This window comes from Octodon degus, unplaced genomic scaffold, assembly GCF_000260255.1.
Source record: "Octodon degus isolate 3935 unplaced genomic scaffold, OctDeg1.0 scaffold00170, whole genome shotgun sequence".
Lineage (NCBI taxonomy): Eukaryota > Metazoa > Chordata > Mammalia > Rodentia > Octodontidae > Octodon > Octodon degus.
In genome coordinates this window covers 4,590,364-4,606,916 of record NW_004524746.1, presented here as the reverse complement: position 1 = coordinate 4,606,916, position 16,553 = coordinate 4,590,364, and the positions used below count along the sequence as shown (strand labels likewise).

At 36.7% G+C, this 16,553-nt stretch overlaps 1 protein-coding gene across 1 annotated transcript in view; it reads left to right on the top strand.

The window, feature by feature from the left end:
* Positions 1-16,553, top strand: part of Slc13a1 (solute carrier family 13 member 1) — a 117,016-nt gene that overhangs the window by 75,480 nt on the left and 24,983 nt on the right. The window contains exons 8-12 of the mRNA XM_023703423.1: positions 6,210-6,329; positions 9,890-9,988; positions 10,405-10,506; positions 13,265-13,371; positions 15,788-15,897. Coding sequence (XP_023559191.1) covers positions 6,210-6,329; positions 9,890-9,988; positions 10,405-10,506; positions 13,265-13,371; positions 15,788-15,897 — 538 coding nt within the window. The remainder of the gene's footprint in view (positions 1-6,209; positions 6,330-9,889; positions 9,989-10,404; positions 10,507-13,264; positions 13,372-15,787; positions 15,898-16,553) is intronic.

Genomic DNA, 16,553 nt, shown 5'->3' with positions numbered 1-16,553 from the left:
TCGTGCTTGCCAGGGAAGCACTTATTCCACTGAGCCATCTCCCTGCCCCCCTGCATCTTTCATGTGTACTGCAATAAGCAATTTAAGAAAAAGCATGCTGAGAAAGAAAGGGACTTCCTTGCTCACTAGAGAAAGTGTGTTCACATGATTTGACACAATGTCACATGAAGCAAAATGAAATCCATACAGAGAAGTAGTACAAATAATTCATAAAACCAAAGTCCTAAAAGTCTGCCGCAGGCTGTTTAGGAAAGGTGTGGAGTCGCGCATGTGTTTTCCAGCTTCAAGCAGCAGTAGGCAGATGGACTGGCAACCTACCCATCTGGAGACAGGAAACCGGCTAGGAGTCTATTTCCAAGGTGCTGGCAAATGATGCAAAGCTAATTGTGAAGAGACAGGAGGATGTAGACTTGAGATGCTGCATCATCAGATGATTCTTAGTGATTAAGAATAAGGATTTTAGAGTAAGGAGGCATTAGGGTAACACTGGGGATATTTGTCTATGTCATGGCTAGATAGTATTACCATGAACTTGTGGAGAAGGTGAGGAAAGGTGCAGGTTCACTGGAGAAATCCAGAAACCGAATCTGGGCACATGGGCATGGCTGACTGACAGCCCAGGCATAGGCCATCTGCAGCAGGTTTTGAAAGTGTGTTGTATGAGTCGGTTATAAACTGAGGAGGGCATGTCTACAAAAGTGAACACTAAATTCTTAAGCATAAAATGGTTACCTAAGGGAAGATGTTAAGAGACTCCAGCACGGATAGACTCTTAAGAAATAGTCATAAGGAAGAAGATGAGAGATGTTAAGCAAGGCAGGAGAATGAAAAGCATATGTTTTGAAAGCCAAAAGAAAAGCCATTTTAAAAACAGATGATGAGTTAGGGGCACACTGGGGTAGAAAGAGCCAAGGGGCTATTGTGTTCTCCATGCTGTCCTAGAAGGGGGTAGATTTGGGGAGGCTTGGGCAGGGGGGCAGCCATCAGACTGAACAGGGCAAAGGTGGAGTATACAGTCTATGGGGCACCAAGTTTAAATGATTCCTACAAGTTTGACAAGGAAAGAAAAGAAAAAACCACACAGTGTTTGACCAGAGGCAGAGCATTTCTTTTATAACAAGGGTGAGATGTCAGTTTGGTTGTACCTCAGGGAAAAGAAACAGTGAAAAGAGAGACACATGGAGTTTCAGATAAAAAAAGAAGAGAAGGAAATATATTTATCAGAAAAAAGAGTCATGGATGAGCAGAGAGGAATTTAAAGCAAGAGTACAAATATTAGTTGTAAAAAAAGAAAAGAAAGATATAGCCTCCTTCTTGATAGCAGTAGGATGACAAGAACAAAAGACAAAAACATAGACCCACGTGTACAGCCGCGTGGTAAGTGGGGACTCCTAGGTTTCCAAGGACCCAGGAATTGCGGGCAGATGGCCTGAGCCATTCTGAGCTTTGCTGCCTCCCAAGTCTGCAGCCACAAGCGAGGGTGCAACATGGGCAAAATCCTGCCAGAAATAAGGAATGACCTCAAGGGTACCTACATGGTCCTGTCACATTTTCTTTTTAAAACATAGATGTATGTGCTGTACATCGATGACTGGAAAGCCTGCAAGGCAGGATTTGGGCGAAACTGTTCCCTTACTGTCAGCCTCATGAGCAGGTCATGTATAACTTGCAAAGTGGGCCTTTAGAGTAATAGTAACTAATCCAAGCTAGTGACCTGTCTCATTAATAAATATGACATGTCTCCTGCAGACATTTTTAAGTGACATAAATTCTGTGTATTTGTGGAGTCTCATGTGATGTTTCCTATTTGTGCATACATCATTTAATGTTCAACACAGGGTAAGCTGTATTTCCTCAAATCTATTATTTCTTTGTAGGGAAAACATTCAAAATCCTTCTGGCTTTTAAAATTATGTGGTACATGATTATTATAATCTATAGTTAATCTTAGAATGGAGGACCTATGCTATCTAAATTCTCCACTCTCCAATCTCCACCATTAGCCTCGTCAAATCCTTAAAATGGGGTATTCTGGAAATCTTCCTTTTCCATCATCTTCTGATACAACCTTAAAGATTTGCTTTGTTTTTATGGGCTATTCTGTCAGGAAATTGCTTGTTGCTCAGCCCTCTCTACCCTCTCTTTGTCCCCTAGTAGAATCTTCTATTCATCACCTCATCCTCTCCTTCCTTTACACTATTTTTAGTAAGTGCCACCTTGGAATTAACCTACTACTTCCTACTCCTGAGAGACCAGCATCTTCTGTCAGCATCTTTCCATATTTGTGTGCAGCACCCACCAAAACACTGCAATTTCTTCATAGCCACCATTCCCATCTCCTCTTATCATAACCTATACTTATGCTTCAGAAAACTTGTCTTAGCCACACGCAGGTACAACGGGCACCATTGGTGACACCATGCTTATGAATCAATCACTGCTTTCTCCTTTAAGCTCACAAATCATGAAGAAGTTGATCAATAACTATTGGTGGTGATGAACTGCTGAAACATACATGAGATAATGACTAGGAAAATTATCTGAACCCTTGAATGATCTTTTTACATCAAAATGAATAAAAGCATGTTATTAGGAAAAATTATTATTTTGTAGTGGAGAAGTTTTGACACATCAATACCATCTACCAACACAATAGTTAGTAGTTAATGGCACACATATGATCTACTTATAGAGAATGGAAGACTATTACAAGTAAAATTCCATAGCTTGCTAGTTATCACAGTGTATTAGTTTATAGGTGTCAGTAGTGAAATTGTGTATATAGAAAACAGCTTGGGGGAAGAAAAGATGTATTATCTGTGATGAGCACAGTTGGTGTTACAAATTGTGTGGCGAAACTGCAGTAGCTCTGCCCCCCGCTTCTCTGCAGAGATGTGTTCCAAGATCTCCAGCATCGCTTACTACCCCAGCTAGTACTCAGCCACACAGTTACTATTTTCTACCTGTGCACACATGCCTTAAAATTTCATTTATAAATTAGCCAGGAATGGTGGCACTGGCCTGTAATCCCAGCACTCAGGCAGCTGAGGCAGGAGGATCACTGTGAATTTGAGACCAGCCTGGGTTACAAAGTGAGTTCAGGGACAGCCTAAACTGCATAGGGAAACCTTGCCTCTAAAGGGGGTGGGGGAGGTATAATGAAAGATTAATAGAAGTAAAAAATTAAATAAGACAATGATAATATATTTTAATAAATGTTGTATGTATATGGTTTATCTTTGTCTTGAAAGAATCAATGTCCATCAACAAGATGAATATTGAAAATGTGGCATTTATACATAATGGAATGCTGCTCTGCCAAAAGGCAGGATAAACTTGAGGTATTTAAACTTGAAGTAAATAAGTGTAATTTGAGACCATAATACTGACTGAAATAAATCACATGCACAAGCTTAAATGTCACATGGTTTCTCTTATATGAGAAACTAAAAATATAAATAAAAAGCAAAATAAAGGATAAGTGATAGGATGTAAGGAGATCTTTTTCAAACGAGAAGGAGAACAAGAGATGAAGGGGAGGTAGAAAGGAATGGAAAAAGATTTTTAAAACAGAGTCAAATAAAAATTGGAAATAGATGTTTTTCTAAATGAGAAAAAGATTATGAGTTGGAGGGGTGGGATGAAGGGAGGGTTAATCATGGGTGGGAAGAAAAACAATTAAAATGTGTTATGTACAAACTCCCCACAATGAATGCCATCATTCTACACTGTAAAACATGTACTTTAATAAAATAAAGAATAAAAAAACTATTAGCATTTTCAGATAATGGCTGACTGCAGGCACTGGATAGGTAAGGGCCTACTGTCTCATGAGTTATAAATCAAAGTTCAGTAAAATGAATGTGCTTATATTTACTATTAATTCTACATTCATCTGCTGACCCTTTCATCTTTACTAAGTCGAATTGGAGAAGTAGCCCAATTATCTAAAAATAACACCTTCAAACGTTACTATGCTTTTTCTCTTCATATATAAATAATACACATTTTCAGAAACAATTTCTTTATCAACTATTATAAAAGAAATGTGTACACTGCAGAGTTTGAGCTCCAATCTTAATTCAGAGTTTAAGCATGTTTTATATTAGCTGAAATTATGTAAGCCTCAGGCTCATCATCTGTAAGATGAGGGCAGTGCTAAAGCTAATTACCGTGAGGAGAAAACGCCCAGCATGCACACGGCCTGGCGAGGCCACTACACGCCTCTCCCTCAGCAGTGCTCTACGCTGGTATCGCTGCTGCTCCTAGCTTCACTATCACACTTAGAAATCTAAGTCTGGCTCATGAATATCAAGTAGTCAACATTTTTGAGCAGAAAGTTCAGGAAATACATAAATCCAAAACTGAAAGTGGCTTTGACTCAGAAATAATCAAAACAGCCATTAATCAAATGGACAGTAATCAGCGCAGACAATTGCTTGTTGGGATTCTAAATGACCAAAAGCTATTTCAGTGTTGCAAATTTCCATGACTACACCTATTCTCTTGAAGAGATGTCTGTGTGTTTCATTGGTATTAAAGTTATTCATCTTTTCACAAAGGGTGGTCATAAGAACCACAGTGACAACTTTTTCTTTCTAAAGTGCTAAGAGTTAAACACACATGATTTAGGTCAAGATATGTCTCCAAACTGTATTGCAATTATTTCTGTAATTCTTATAAAATATTTCTAGAAACCAAAGGTTATATTATATATTGAAATATCTATAAGCTATAATACAACTTTTGGTTTCTAGAGATATTTTATAAAAATTACAGAAATGATTGCACCACCATATATGGAATTTTCTATTTCAGTTGGTAGCTGGTGTTGAGGATGCCACAGCTTAATAAAAACAGGTTGTGTTTAAAACTAAACCTCATCAATTTGAAAATACAGCTTGACTGCAAATGCTGTGACCTTGACCAATCCATTTAACCCCCCACAGGTTCTTCCTGTGTAAAATGGAAACACAATGCCCTTCTCACAGGCTCTTTCTTTGAATCAAAGTACTTAGGTCATCTGCTCCTTCCTATGCCTCTCTTTGACCTCTAACACTTAGCACATCCCAGAACACCCTGTCGGTCCCTCTTCATCTCCATCTCCATTTCTGGTATTACCGCACCCCTTTCCATGGTTTATGATGTCATGAACTACCAGCTTTATCACGTTCTCTGAATTCTAATCTCAGTTACCCAGCTGCCTGTGCAGCACTGCCACTAAAGGACACCTCAATTTGGAATGCCACAGGAGCATCCTTTTTTCCTTTTTGGTATATATTAATAGTGTTGAAAAATGTGATTCCTTATGGTATCTTGATATAATCATACTGCCTATTTTGATTATTTTCTTCTCTGTTGCTCCCCGTTTCCTCTCTCCCTGTCACTCTTCTGAAGACCTCCTCCTATATCCACAGTGCATTCTTTATCTCTCGCGATGCTCTCAGCTGTTTCCTGATGACCTGTCTTCCTGCAGATTTCATCATTTCAATATATGGCATTTTAACACCAACCAAGTTGTTTTTTAATGCATCGACACATAAAAGATCATATATTTTTAGGTTGTACCAGCTGAAGCTTCCATATATGTTGAAGTCAAGCTAAACATCTGTATCTCTTCACTATCATTTCTCTGTTGGGAAGTATTCAAAATCTTTTTTCTAGCTTTTTCCAAGTAGACAGCAGATTATCATTATCTGTATCGATCCTACTGTAAAATGGGACAGCATAATTGATTTCTCCTATCCAGCGGTAGCTTAGTGCCCATTGATCAGCCTTTCTCTGCCTCTCTTCCCAGACACTGATGCCAGCCTGTGGGAACCACTTTTCTACTGTTCACTTTTGTAAATTCTATGCGTGTGCAACATAATGAGGTAGCTGTCTTCTTGTGTGGTCCTAACAATTCCCCATGCTACATACACCCATTTTTTATGTATTTCATTAAATAAATCTTCATTAAGGTTTTGTCCAAGCATTTTCTTAGAGATTGAACAAAGGGGATAAAATTAAGGCATACCCACTCTTGCTTTTGTGGGATACAGAAATAATATACACAGTTACAGAAGCTAGGCAAGAAGTAAACTCTTCCACTATCCCAGGACTTTCTTCCTGGCTGAAGAGCAGTAGAGATGACAGTGACCAATGCACATGGCTGCTGGAAAGAATTCTACTTGTTCTTCCACCTAAAATCCTCTCTTGCTTTCACACAGACGCTACCCTGACTGTCAGTGCCTCAACTTTGGATCGTGGTTTTTATTTTCCTTCCCAGCTGCGATTATTATTCTACTGTTGTCCTGGATCTGGCTTCAGTGGCTTTTTCTAGGATTCAAGTAAGTAAACATATTCATGTTTTTAAGATCAGTGAAAGTCTCTAAATTCCAAGTTTTTAACTCTGTATCCAGTGCTTTTTTCCTTACATCACATGTGCTTGATTAGGTTATTTTTTTTCCCACCAGATAAACACATAAGAACACATTTAAGCTAAACTAGAATCTTCATTAAACTAGGTTGGCCATGGAAGACAGCATTTAAAAGGAAAGCCTATCCAAGTGTTCTTTGACTATTAAGCCAATAAGACATAAAATAACAGAGAGGAATAAGGAACTCTTTATGATGAGTGCTAAGTCCAGTTTATGAGAGTAAAGGTTTTATAAGTTGACCCCTTTACTTGACAGAATATGGGGATTTTCTTGAGTTCTTGAGTTACTCTCACATATAACCTGCAAGTCTTCCTGTTTTGTCCTAGCACCAAAATAATGATACCACCTCTGTAATAAAAGATAAAATAAAGACCCGAGGCTGTTCTCTGTAGAAAGAACATTGAATTAGGTATGAGAACAACAGGAATATGACTGGGGCTTCTCATGGCAAGGATGCGTAATCTTTGCAAGTCCTGACCTATTGTTACATGTGGTGTCCTCCACTGTAAAAACAATAGCACTTTCCCACAAGATCAGTCAGGTCCCTTCCAACACACATGGATCCCAGTGTGAACACGTGGAAGAAGCCAAGGTAAGAAACAAGATGAATGAAGTCCTGCTAATGCAACCCAAATGTCCAACATGTATTCAAAGGGATTTCAAATAACTTTGACTAGGATTTTAGCTGGTGACTCAGAAGCACCAATGTGCTCTGTGACTTAGGTGACAATCCAGCAGTGAATGTTATGAAGAGCTCCACAGCAAAGTCTAAAATGAGGTCTGAATTTTTTCAGTTCACTTAATAATATTCCAATCAGTACATTGAATAATACTCAAAAGAGGCAAAATAATTCTGTGGCAAATATTGAAGATTTTTTCGTGAAAAATAAAATAATTCAAATTCATTTGTAGATAGTTGTATTTCAATAATTTCAAGGAACCATGAGTAAAACAGTATACTATTCACCAAGCCAGGCCAAAGTCAGTCCTTTGTACTTCTTTTGAAAAGGAAAACAGTATGGCTGTATGCAATTCCCTGCCAGTGCTGCATTTTCCAACCTTTGAAGCATAAGGACTGACCCTCCCCCTCTTGACTCTCCTTCCTGATCTTTCTCCAGAACTGTCCAATTGTGTTAGTAGAGGGAAGATGGTGTTGATGATTTTTTAAAAATCTATACAGATTGTAGGATCAGCATGTGGCAGTTCTCCTGCCGGAGCAAATGTGTGGAATGTCACTGCCTTCAGCAGGTGGGCATCAGTGGGAAGAGGCCAGCTGCACGAGAAGAGCTCCTCCCAGGAAATCTGAGCCTTTGGGGGCCTATTCAATGGCACAGGTAGAAATGCCAGCTACAGAGAATAGAATCCCAAGTCAGCTGAGAAAATTTCCAGCCACAGGCACACGGTTTTCTGTTCTTTGTTGCTACGTGTACTGACTTTATCAAATACACATGCACTGGTTGTTCTTATTTTAAAACAGCCTACCACTTAGAAGGGAAAAATAAGATAAAGGACAGATGTATTAAAATATGTTCTGCAGGAGGGAAAAATCCCGTGAAGCACATGCACATGATGTGAAATACGTAAGTCATGATCAGTGGCATGTTTCAACAGTCCCCTTGCTGTCCACTGTTGGTTAGGCACTGAACAGCTTCAGGCTGCAGCTAATTTTTCAGTGTCCTTTTCACTCTGCCAGGGTGTTCACCTCCGAGGTTTAAGGTAGACAACTAGAAATTATCAGCTACTCCCTTAGCTGGATGCCATGCATTCTGATTAGCGTGTTGGCTGCTAGCACAGTCAGCTTGCCCATTATAAATGACTCCAACATACTTCAGAAGAGAAGCTCATCTGTCAGTGCCTGCAAAGGGATTGAAATGGAGAGGTTAGCGCATTGTCATACGCGTCCTCATTTCTTTGAGATGGCGTTGACCTTCCTGTGTAGCAAAGCCAACTGGGATTTGACTGAGCTGCTTATTGTCAGCAGCCAAAGTGGCAAAATACTTATAGATCATTTTCATTAGAAAAAGAGTTTTACCTTTCTCTTCAGCTATACTTTTCCTATTCATAGCTCTCGAGGTAGCCCATAGGTTAGTTTCTTATAACAGCATTTATGTTTTGTCAGAGGACAAAAGTTTTGGCTGGGAATAATTACCCATTAGGAATTTAATTGAGATTCTAAAATGTAATTATGCCCTCATTGATCATAAATTGAACAATATCTAATGAGTCTTGAGGCACATACATGAGGTATTATGAATACATCAGATAGATGACTTATGAAGTAAGGAGATGGACACCTTCAAAGGAAATCTCATCCTAAACAAGGTTGTCTAGCTGAATTATATGAAGCAATAAAATCAAACAAAGTAAAATAAATAAATACAAAACAAATAATCAAAGCACAACATGAGACTTTCTGAGGTAACTACCTTCTCACTGTCCCAATCTACCTTCTCACTCTCTTCTTCTAAGCATGTAGTTGACCCCTGAAATTTTACAAGACAAAATGCCCCCACTTTCTACATCTACACAGAGTGTAAACTGAACTGCTCTATTCCAAAAGATAACCTCTAAGAACTTAGAAATTTCATTTTTTCCTGCCTTTAGAGGGTTTTTCTTTTTAATTTATATCTAGAACAGCAACACACACACACACACACACACACACACACACATCATTTAAGGTTTTGAAAACCCTGGACTTCAGGAGAGACATATTAGTTGCAGAAAAAGGATCATGAGAATAAGCAGTAAGTGTCAGTTTTCATTGGAAATAAGCTAGAAGATTTTGGATGCTATTATTACATCAGGTAGAAGAAACTTAGAGGAAAGCATCACATAATAAGGCTGATTTTAGAGAAAATAAGTCATTTGGACTCTGTCCACTATAATAGTATATGCAACTTCCCTGCCCTAGTGTATAGCTCCAGTTAAACACCTTTATGAAATGTAATGAATCTGACAGGAACTGTCTGATAAATTTTCCAGAGGCACTACTGAGTTGGCAAATTGATTGTGTATTGTGTATACTGGCATTAAGAGACCACAGGCCAAAGAAAACTTCCATGGTATTGTCACTGTAAAACATATAAAAGAAAAACTTATTTATGTAGGACAATTAGTAACTAAGTTGCATAATAAATATATTTTAAAATACAATGTAATGATATATAATAAAGTGTTAAACAGAGATGAATGGCACATGACAAATTCCAGTGTTGCAAAAGTATTTGGAATCAAACAGCAGATGTCATGGAAAATATACCAAGTATTAAGCACTGAAAAGTGACCAAAGCAGGCAAAATAGTAGGGAGGTCAGAGAACACTCAAAGAAGCAAGGAGATGTATGGGCAGAACAGAGTGACATGTGGTTATTAGCAGGAAGATTCATATTTTATGAAGTTTTTACCATGTATCTATCATCAAAGGGCATAGTGGTGGAAGACTCCTTTAACAAATATAAATGTTTTCAGTTTTAAGGAGATGTTCAATTGTGGCAAAACCAGAACAGCTAAAGAAAAAGCTTGCGCTGCAGTGATTAAACAAGAATACGAAAAACTTGGGCCAATGAGGTAAGCTTTACACACACACACACACACACACACACACACACACACACACACACACACTCCACAGATACTGTACAGGCTTCAGGTAGTTTCTTAGTAGCACATAAGCATGTAACTGTCTTCAAGATATTTATAACATTTAATCAGGCCTCCAAATTGGCTAAACTTTTTGAATATAATTCAACTTGACAAGTTATCTAGCACCACCTTACTAAAATTGGCCAGGTAAAATGTCAAGACACTGCAAGTCCCGAGAAAGGAGGAAGGGCCTTTTCCACCTGTACTGATGTTTTCAAATTATTGACACATCCAGTTCTTACCATGTCTGGCACTCTTCTGAGATTACTCTTGCTTATAGGTCATAGACTTCCACAGAAACCCTGTAAGACATAAATGACAGCATAAGAATTTCTCTACAGGTATCAAGAAATTATGACCTTGATCCTCTTCATTGCAATGGCCTTGCTATGGTTCAGCCGGGATCCAGGATTTGTTACTGGTTGGTCTGTACTTTTTGCAAAGTAAGTATTATGTGATATGTTTGTCAGACCGCCTTAATTTATAGTCTGCTTCTCTCCTCAGCTGTTCCAAAAGTTTGAAAGTTTGCAAGAGTCTCATTTCTCCTTTTTTATATAAATGTTTATTGTGTGAAATAAGTTTCACTCAATGCTTCTTAATAATCATACATAAATTTATGCTCTTTGCTTTTTACCAATTTAAGGCTTTGTTGTTACTTCTATGGAAAACTATTTATTGGGCTCAATATCTTGTCTTTCAAAATATTTTTGTGCTAATTTGCTACAAATTTGACCTACATTCCTAAGGAATTCCTGAATAAGTAAAAAGACTGACTTTTAAAACTAAAGGCAGAAGTCCATCAGAAGTATTTCTACCTCTTAGTGTCTTATATTGTGAAGCCAGGGAAAGACTATAGCAACATTTTCTAAGTTAAGAGCCATCTTACATGTCAAAATAAGTACTTTGGTTTTGACATTTCTATTTGCCATTTATCTTTTAGTAAAATACTCTAAGTACTAAAAGTAGCAGATATGTGGCTTGGATTTCCTGTTTAATATTCCCCAGTAAAAATTCACAGGGGAAAAAACTAAAATTGTTTGAATCAGATGTATTTTGGCTAAGTGAACAAGGAAACTCTTCCCTCCCAGAATCACAGCCTTCTGGGTTTACCAGCCTTGCCAATATTTTTCAAATGTGCAAAACCTGAATCCAGATTCCCAGTGACCAACAAGTCTAACAATACAATGTGGTTTTAGAGGATTTGCTTCCACTTTAAAATCATTTTTATTTCCCTTTGGAGTAAAATTTTTCATTTTGAGACATCTAAGTAAAAAAAAAAATGCCATCTACTTTTTAAGGCAAGTTATTGTTTAATAGTTAATTAGCCCTTTATGATTTTATAATAGTATCTAGAGCAATGTAGAAAGGTAAGTCTCACTTTAAAAATAGAAATCCTACCATTCTAGGTGGGAAAATCTCTCTCTAAACACTAGTGGGTCAAAGTTAAATGAAATCAAACAAAAGCTAGTAAAACCACACAAAAAAAAACCCCAAGAGGATATTTAATGTATTTGACTATTTTTTTTTTCTTTATGGAAGTATAATGTAATTAAGGAGCTGTTTTGTTTGTAGCAGGAAACTAGTGTATTTGCTATGGGCAGGTCCTTATGTCACCTAGCAAACTGATAGGAAACAATAGGAAAAGTAACAAGGATTTAAGGATGGAATTTGAAATAGAAATTTAATGACAAACCCAAAGCAAACAAAATTTGTGTAAGTTAAGTATTTTATAAAACTGGCATCACTTAATTCATTATTTACTGAGAGTTGGAGGGATGGAGGAAGGAGAGGAGGGTAGAAAAAGAGTCAATATGTCATGTATGTGTGCCAACTCTTTATGATGAATATACTAGTACAAGCTACAAACATGCCCCCCAAAAAACTAATACTTTTTTAGGTGCTCTGAAAAGAAATTATTCAATATTTATACCTTAATTTTATTTAATAAATGTATTCGGTGTTATGTAGATGTTTCAGGATTTCAAAATTTTTAAAGTTAGTGTGATATATTAAGATTTATATCTACCACCTAATGTTTTGATTCCATCTGTTTGAACCTGGACTGAGTTCAATATGTCTTTTCATATAAAACAATATCCAGTTACATGTTTCCTGACCTAATTTGGCAAAAATTCCAAAAATTATGGCTAAAATATAAGTCACACTGATACGTATTTGTCAAGTTTACGGAATAAATTATGCCATGATTGATTCTTAGTCAATAAAGAGAAAGTAAATCTATATTTAAGGAAAATAGCTTCTTTAAAATTTGTTACATTGAGAAAGACAATTAATTTTCTTTAGGTTTTCCAGGTAGATTATGAGAGGTAAGCAGCTTCCACAGCATGTAAACTTTACTGGTTTCAAGAGGGAAGAGTTATCTTTACAGAGGTGATGAAAATGTACTTAGTTAATATTACTGACTTCTAAAACTATAATCTCATTATTTATGCCTGTTTCATTTACATCGCGTCTCCAGATGCTTCCTAACTGTGGATGTTTCTGGGAACCTTCTTATTTGTTGGAATGGCCTGGTGATTCTAAGACCCATCTGGCCCTGAATCACTCCTCATTTGTACAGTGATCATCTATGAACATCTCATAAACCATTCCATTAATTAATACTGGATTGAGTTTCAGAGCGGGCAAAACATTAAATGGGTTGATTTCATTTGTATGATATGCTTAAGGAGGTGTTAAATTCTAGAAAACAAATCAATTTCTTTTCTTCATTTTTTGCAATTTATAAATAATTTAAGAAAACTCTAGCAACAACAGGCTTTGCCACAAATCAATAAAATGATATAAATCAATTATTTTACCTGGTATAGAAATTGTTTCAAACTCAATTCTTTCCAATAGAGTTAAAAGAAAGAATTCAAAGCAGAAATTGGCTAACAAATCTGGAAGTTTACCTAAAAGGGAAAATTTGCCTTGTTGGTCTACTAGGTTAATGTCTTTACATGTGATATTGGAAATAATAAGAAATATATGAAAATAATGGAAATATGGTCTGCACAATCAGTTCTAATTAAATTATGTCATTTATTTGGAAATCAATTTTACTATTTACATGCATATCATACAAAAGAAATAAATGCATTTAATGTTTCATAATCCATGAAATCACTTAAATGTTATTACTATTTTAGGACATGTAAATTCTTAATCCCATTCAAAAAATATACATTTGTTTTTCAGGTACTCTGGTTTTGTAACAGATTCAACTGTTGCATTAATTATAGGACTACTTTTCTTCCTGATCCCAGCAAAGATAATGACAAAAACTACATCTACAGGAGAAATCGGTTAAGTATCACTTATAACTGATTGAATTTGATATAAAAGCCAACAAATGTAAAATTTAATTGCTTTCCATTGTCACTTAGAAAGAATAGTTTTTTATTTATTATTTATTTAATTTTAGGGAAGGGTCTACAGGGTGTTCAGGGTCTCACTACTAGGTTGAACTTGTAGTGATCTGCCTGTTTACAGTCTCCCAAGAGCTGGGATTACAGACACACGCCACCAGGGCCAGTCTCAATTGCTGTCTCAGCATGTCCCAAGGATGGGGCCTGCAAGGCAGGCCCGGAGATTGAAACCTCTAGCCCCTGTGCCTGGGCCTGCGCCTGCTTGCAGGCACTTTACTCCACTTAGATATTTGGCCAGCCCTTGGAAGGTATAGTCTTGCTGACATAGCTTCTGGCTTAGCAGGCCATACTTGCATGCTGTACCTCTTAGTTGGTCAGCAAATATCATCCACCTATGAGAGGGGTCATCTAACTTTGCAGGAGTGAGATTTCTAAGGATCCACTACAATAAGACTATTTGACCCATGATGAACCCATTCCTACTGCCATCATTAGCCTTAATCTTACTATTGGAAAACATAGAAACAAGAACTGAGAAATCACTATTTCATGATGAGCCCTTGTAGTAAATGCTGAAGATATAAAAATGTTGATGATTCATCAGAAAGAGCATTTACAGTTTCATAGTAGTCTTGGAGAAAAGCAAACCTCAATCCTACACATCTATAACCTAGGGCCATGATCAAAAAACAGTGTCTAGTGGGAGCACGCCTTGTATTTACAAAATGTGGACAATCAGTTGGGCAGATTTGCATGAATGTACACTCCCACACACACACTTAATCATCAGCTCCAGGCATGTCTATGCTTACACCAACCTGCTGTGTTGTCAATAGTCAGATTCCCAGTTGTCAATGCAGGACAAAAGATTTATAGTAGTTTGGAAATAGACTGGTGAGGATAGAGTTGTGAATATGTTTTGATTTGTCTAGTTTCATTGTGACAGGAATAGGGCTCGTACAGTTGAGTTACCTCACCTGGTTCTCTGAATCACAGTCCATCATCAACTGAGACCTTCAGGGCATGATATATATGAACAGCATCATGTAAAAATAAATGCCCTTTGTTCTTCATTTGAGATTGGAAGGTCTCATTGTGTGTTAAGGAAATGTTGCGATATTTAGCACTGATTTCTGTGAGACCCTGAAAACTCTAATTATTGGAAGCAAAACCATGTAGAGGAACCAGTGATTGGATTCAGCTTCTAATGGATCCATCTGAAACTCCCTCCTGCAGAAAAATCCTTAGTGCTGCCCACCTTTCTACCCTCATTCTTTAATGCTTTCCTCTCTGATAAGCTCCTTCACATTTTTTTTAAAAGTGACAAATATGGCATAATATGTTAAATTCTCGCTAAGAGGTACATTTCAGATATGCTTGCATTCTGACAGGATACATAGTTTTAACCTAGTTAAGAAACATTGTAGTGAGATGTTAGTCATTTGTGAAAGCAGTTTTGAGAGTATTTGGGGGTAAGTTTTGATTTGGGAGGGGATAGGAAGTAAATGTATTAATAATATAATCTCACTGCACGGATGTTATAAATGTTAAGTGGGGATATTGTGCTCATAAAAGAATTTACTGATCAACAAATCAGTAGCAAGATCATAACTCCTTCATGCACATTATTTAATCTTTTAATCTGAACTTTAAACTAGAACCTTGATAATACTGTTATGACTTAAAAAATCTTGTGCTGATGCTACTGGAATCTGTGTCACGTTATGCACATTTTACTTAATAAGGAAATGTGCATTTTCATGCATTATGCTACTCAAGTAAGTGTAGTGTAATCAATAAATGAATTGCACCATAAATGACATTGTTATGACTTACGTAAAATAAATTTCAAAATATTTCCAAATTACACTTTTTTGGTTTTTTATAATATAATGTTTCACTTAGGCTATGTGGAAATTGCCCAAACTCCAGATCAAATCTCCTCTTTAAAAACAATGTAGAAATGGGCTGGCCAGATAGCTCAGGGGACTAAAGTGCCTGCTCAGGCAGAGCGCAGTGTCCAGGATTTGATCCCCAGCACGCTGTGCTGGTCCAGCTTGCGTCCTGCCCCAGTCCCGCCCCCAGGGCATACTGAAAAAGTGATTGAGACTGGGCGTAGTGGAGCACATCTGTAATCCCAGCAGTTGGGAGGCTGAAAACAGGAGAATCACTACTAGTCTGATCTGTATAGTGAGACCTTGTAGACCCTGCACTAAATACAAAAAAAAAAAAAAGTTAGTAGAAATATTATTGGTTTTCCTTGAGATAACTAGAGTCCTATTTTTTTTTTAAAGTAGCATGTTGTATTGTCATATTTTAATCAATATTTAACTGTAGGACTTTTGTTTCACAGTTGCTTTTGATTATTCTCCACTGATTACTTGGAAAGAGTTCCAGTCATTCATGCCATGGGATATAGCCATTCTTGTTGGTGGAGGATTTGCTCTGGCAGATGGCTGTAAGGTAATGCTCTGTGTGTAAAATATTTAACAGTTAACTAGATGATTAAAAAGAATAACACTGACACATCCAGGTTTCTGGTTTATTCCTATTTATTTTAATAAATAACTCAGATTTCAATAGTCTTGCAGGGAGCATACTACACAGATGAGGTGAGTTTAGAGTTCAAGAAGTTTTTGAGGTGGCAAGCACAAAGCAAACTGTGGTGATCACCCATGTCAAAAGAAATAAGGTAAAGAAAATTAAAATTATTAATACATGAAATAGTATTAGAAGACTAACATAGAAAAAATTTTTACATAAAAATACTATGTAAAACAACTCATCAGGAAACATTTCTTCTTTTAAAACTTTTTATTTTTTTAAGAGTGTACAAAATAGTATTAAAACAGAAAAAATTACAAAAGATACAATATTTTGCTAAACAAAATAATATGAATTTGACAATATTTGTTTTTCTATTTTTTATTTTTTATTTTAATGAGTAAAAAGATAAAATAGCAATGAAACAGTTTCAAAACAGGTTAGTAGGACAGTTACAATAATTAATACATTGCATATTGTTGACTTCATAGTGGTTATTCAAAGGACAAGATGCAGACATGATGTCTAAACAATGTTAATACAAACTTTTATTCTCAATGAATTAAGAGAAAGTA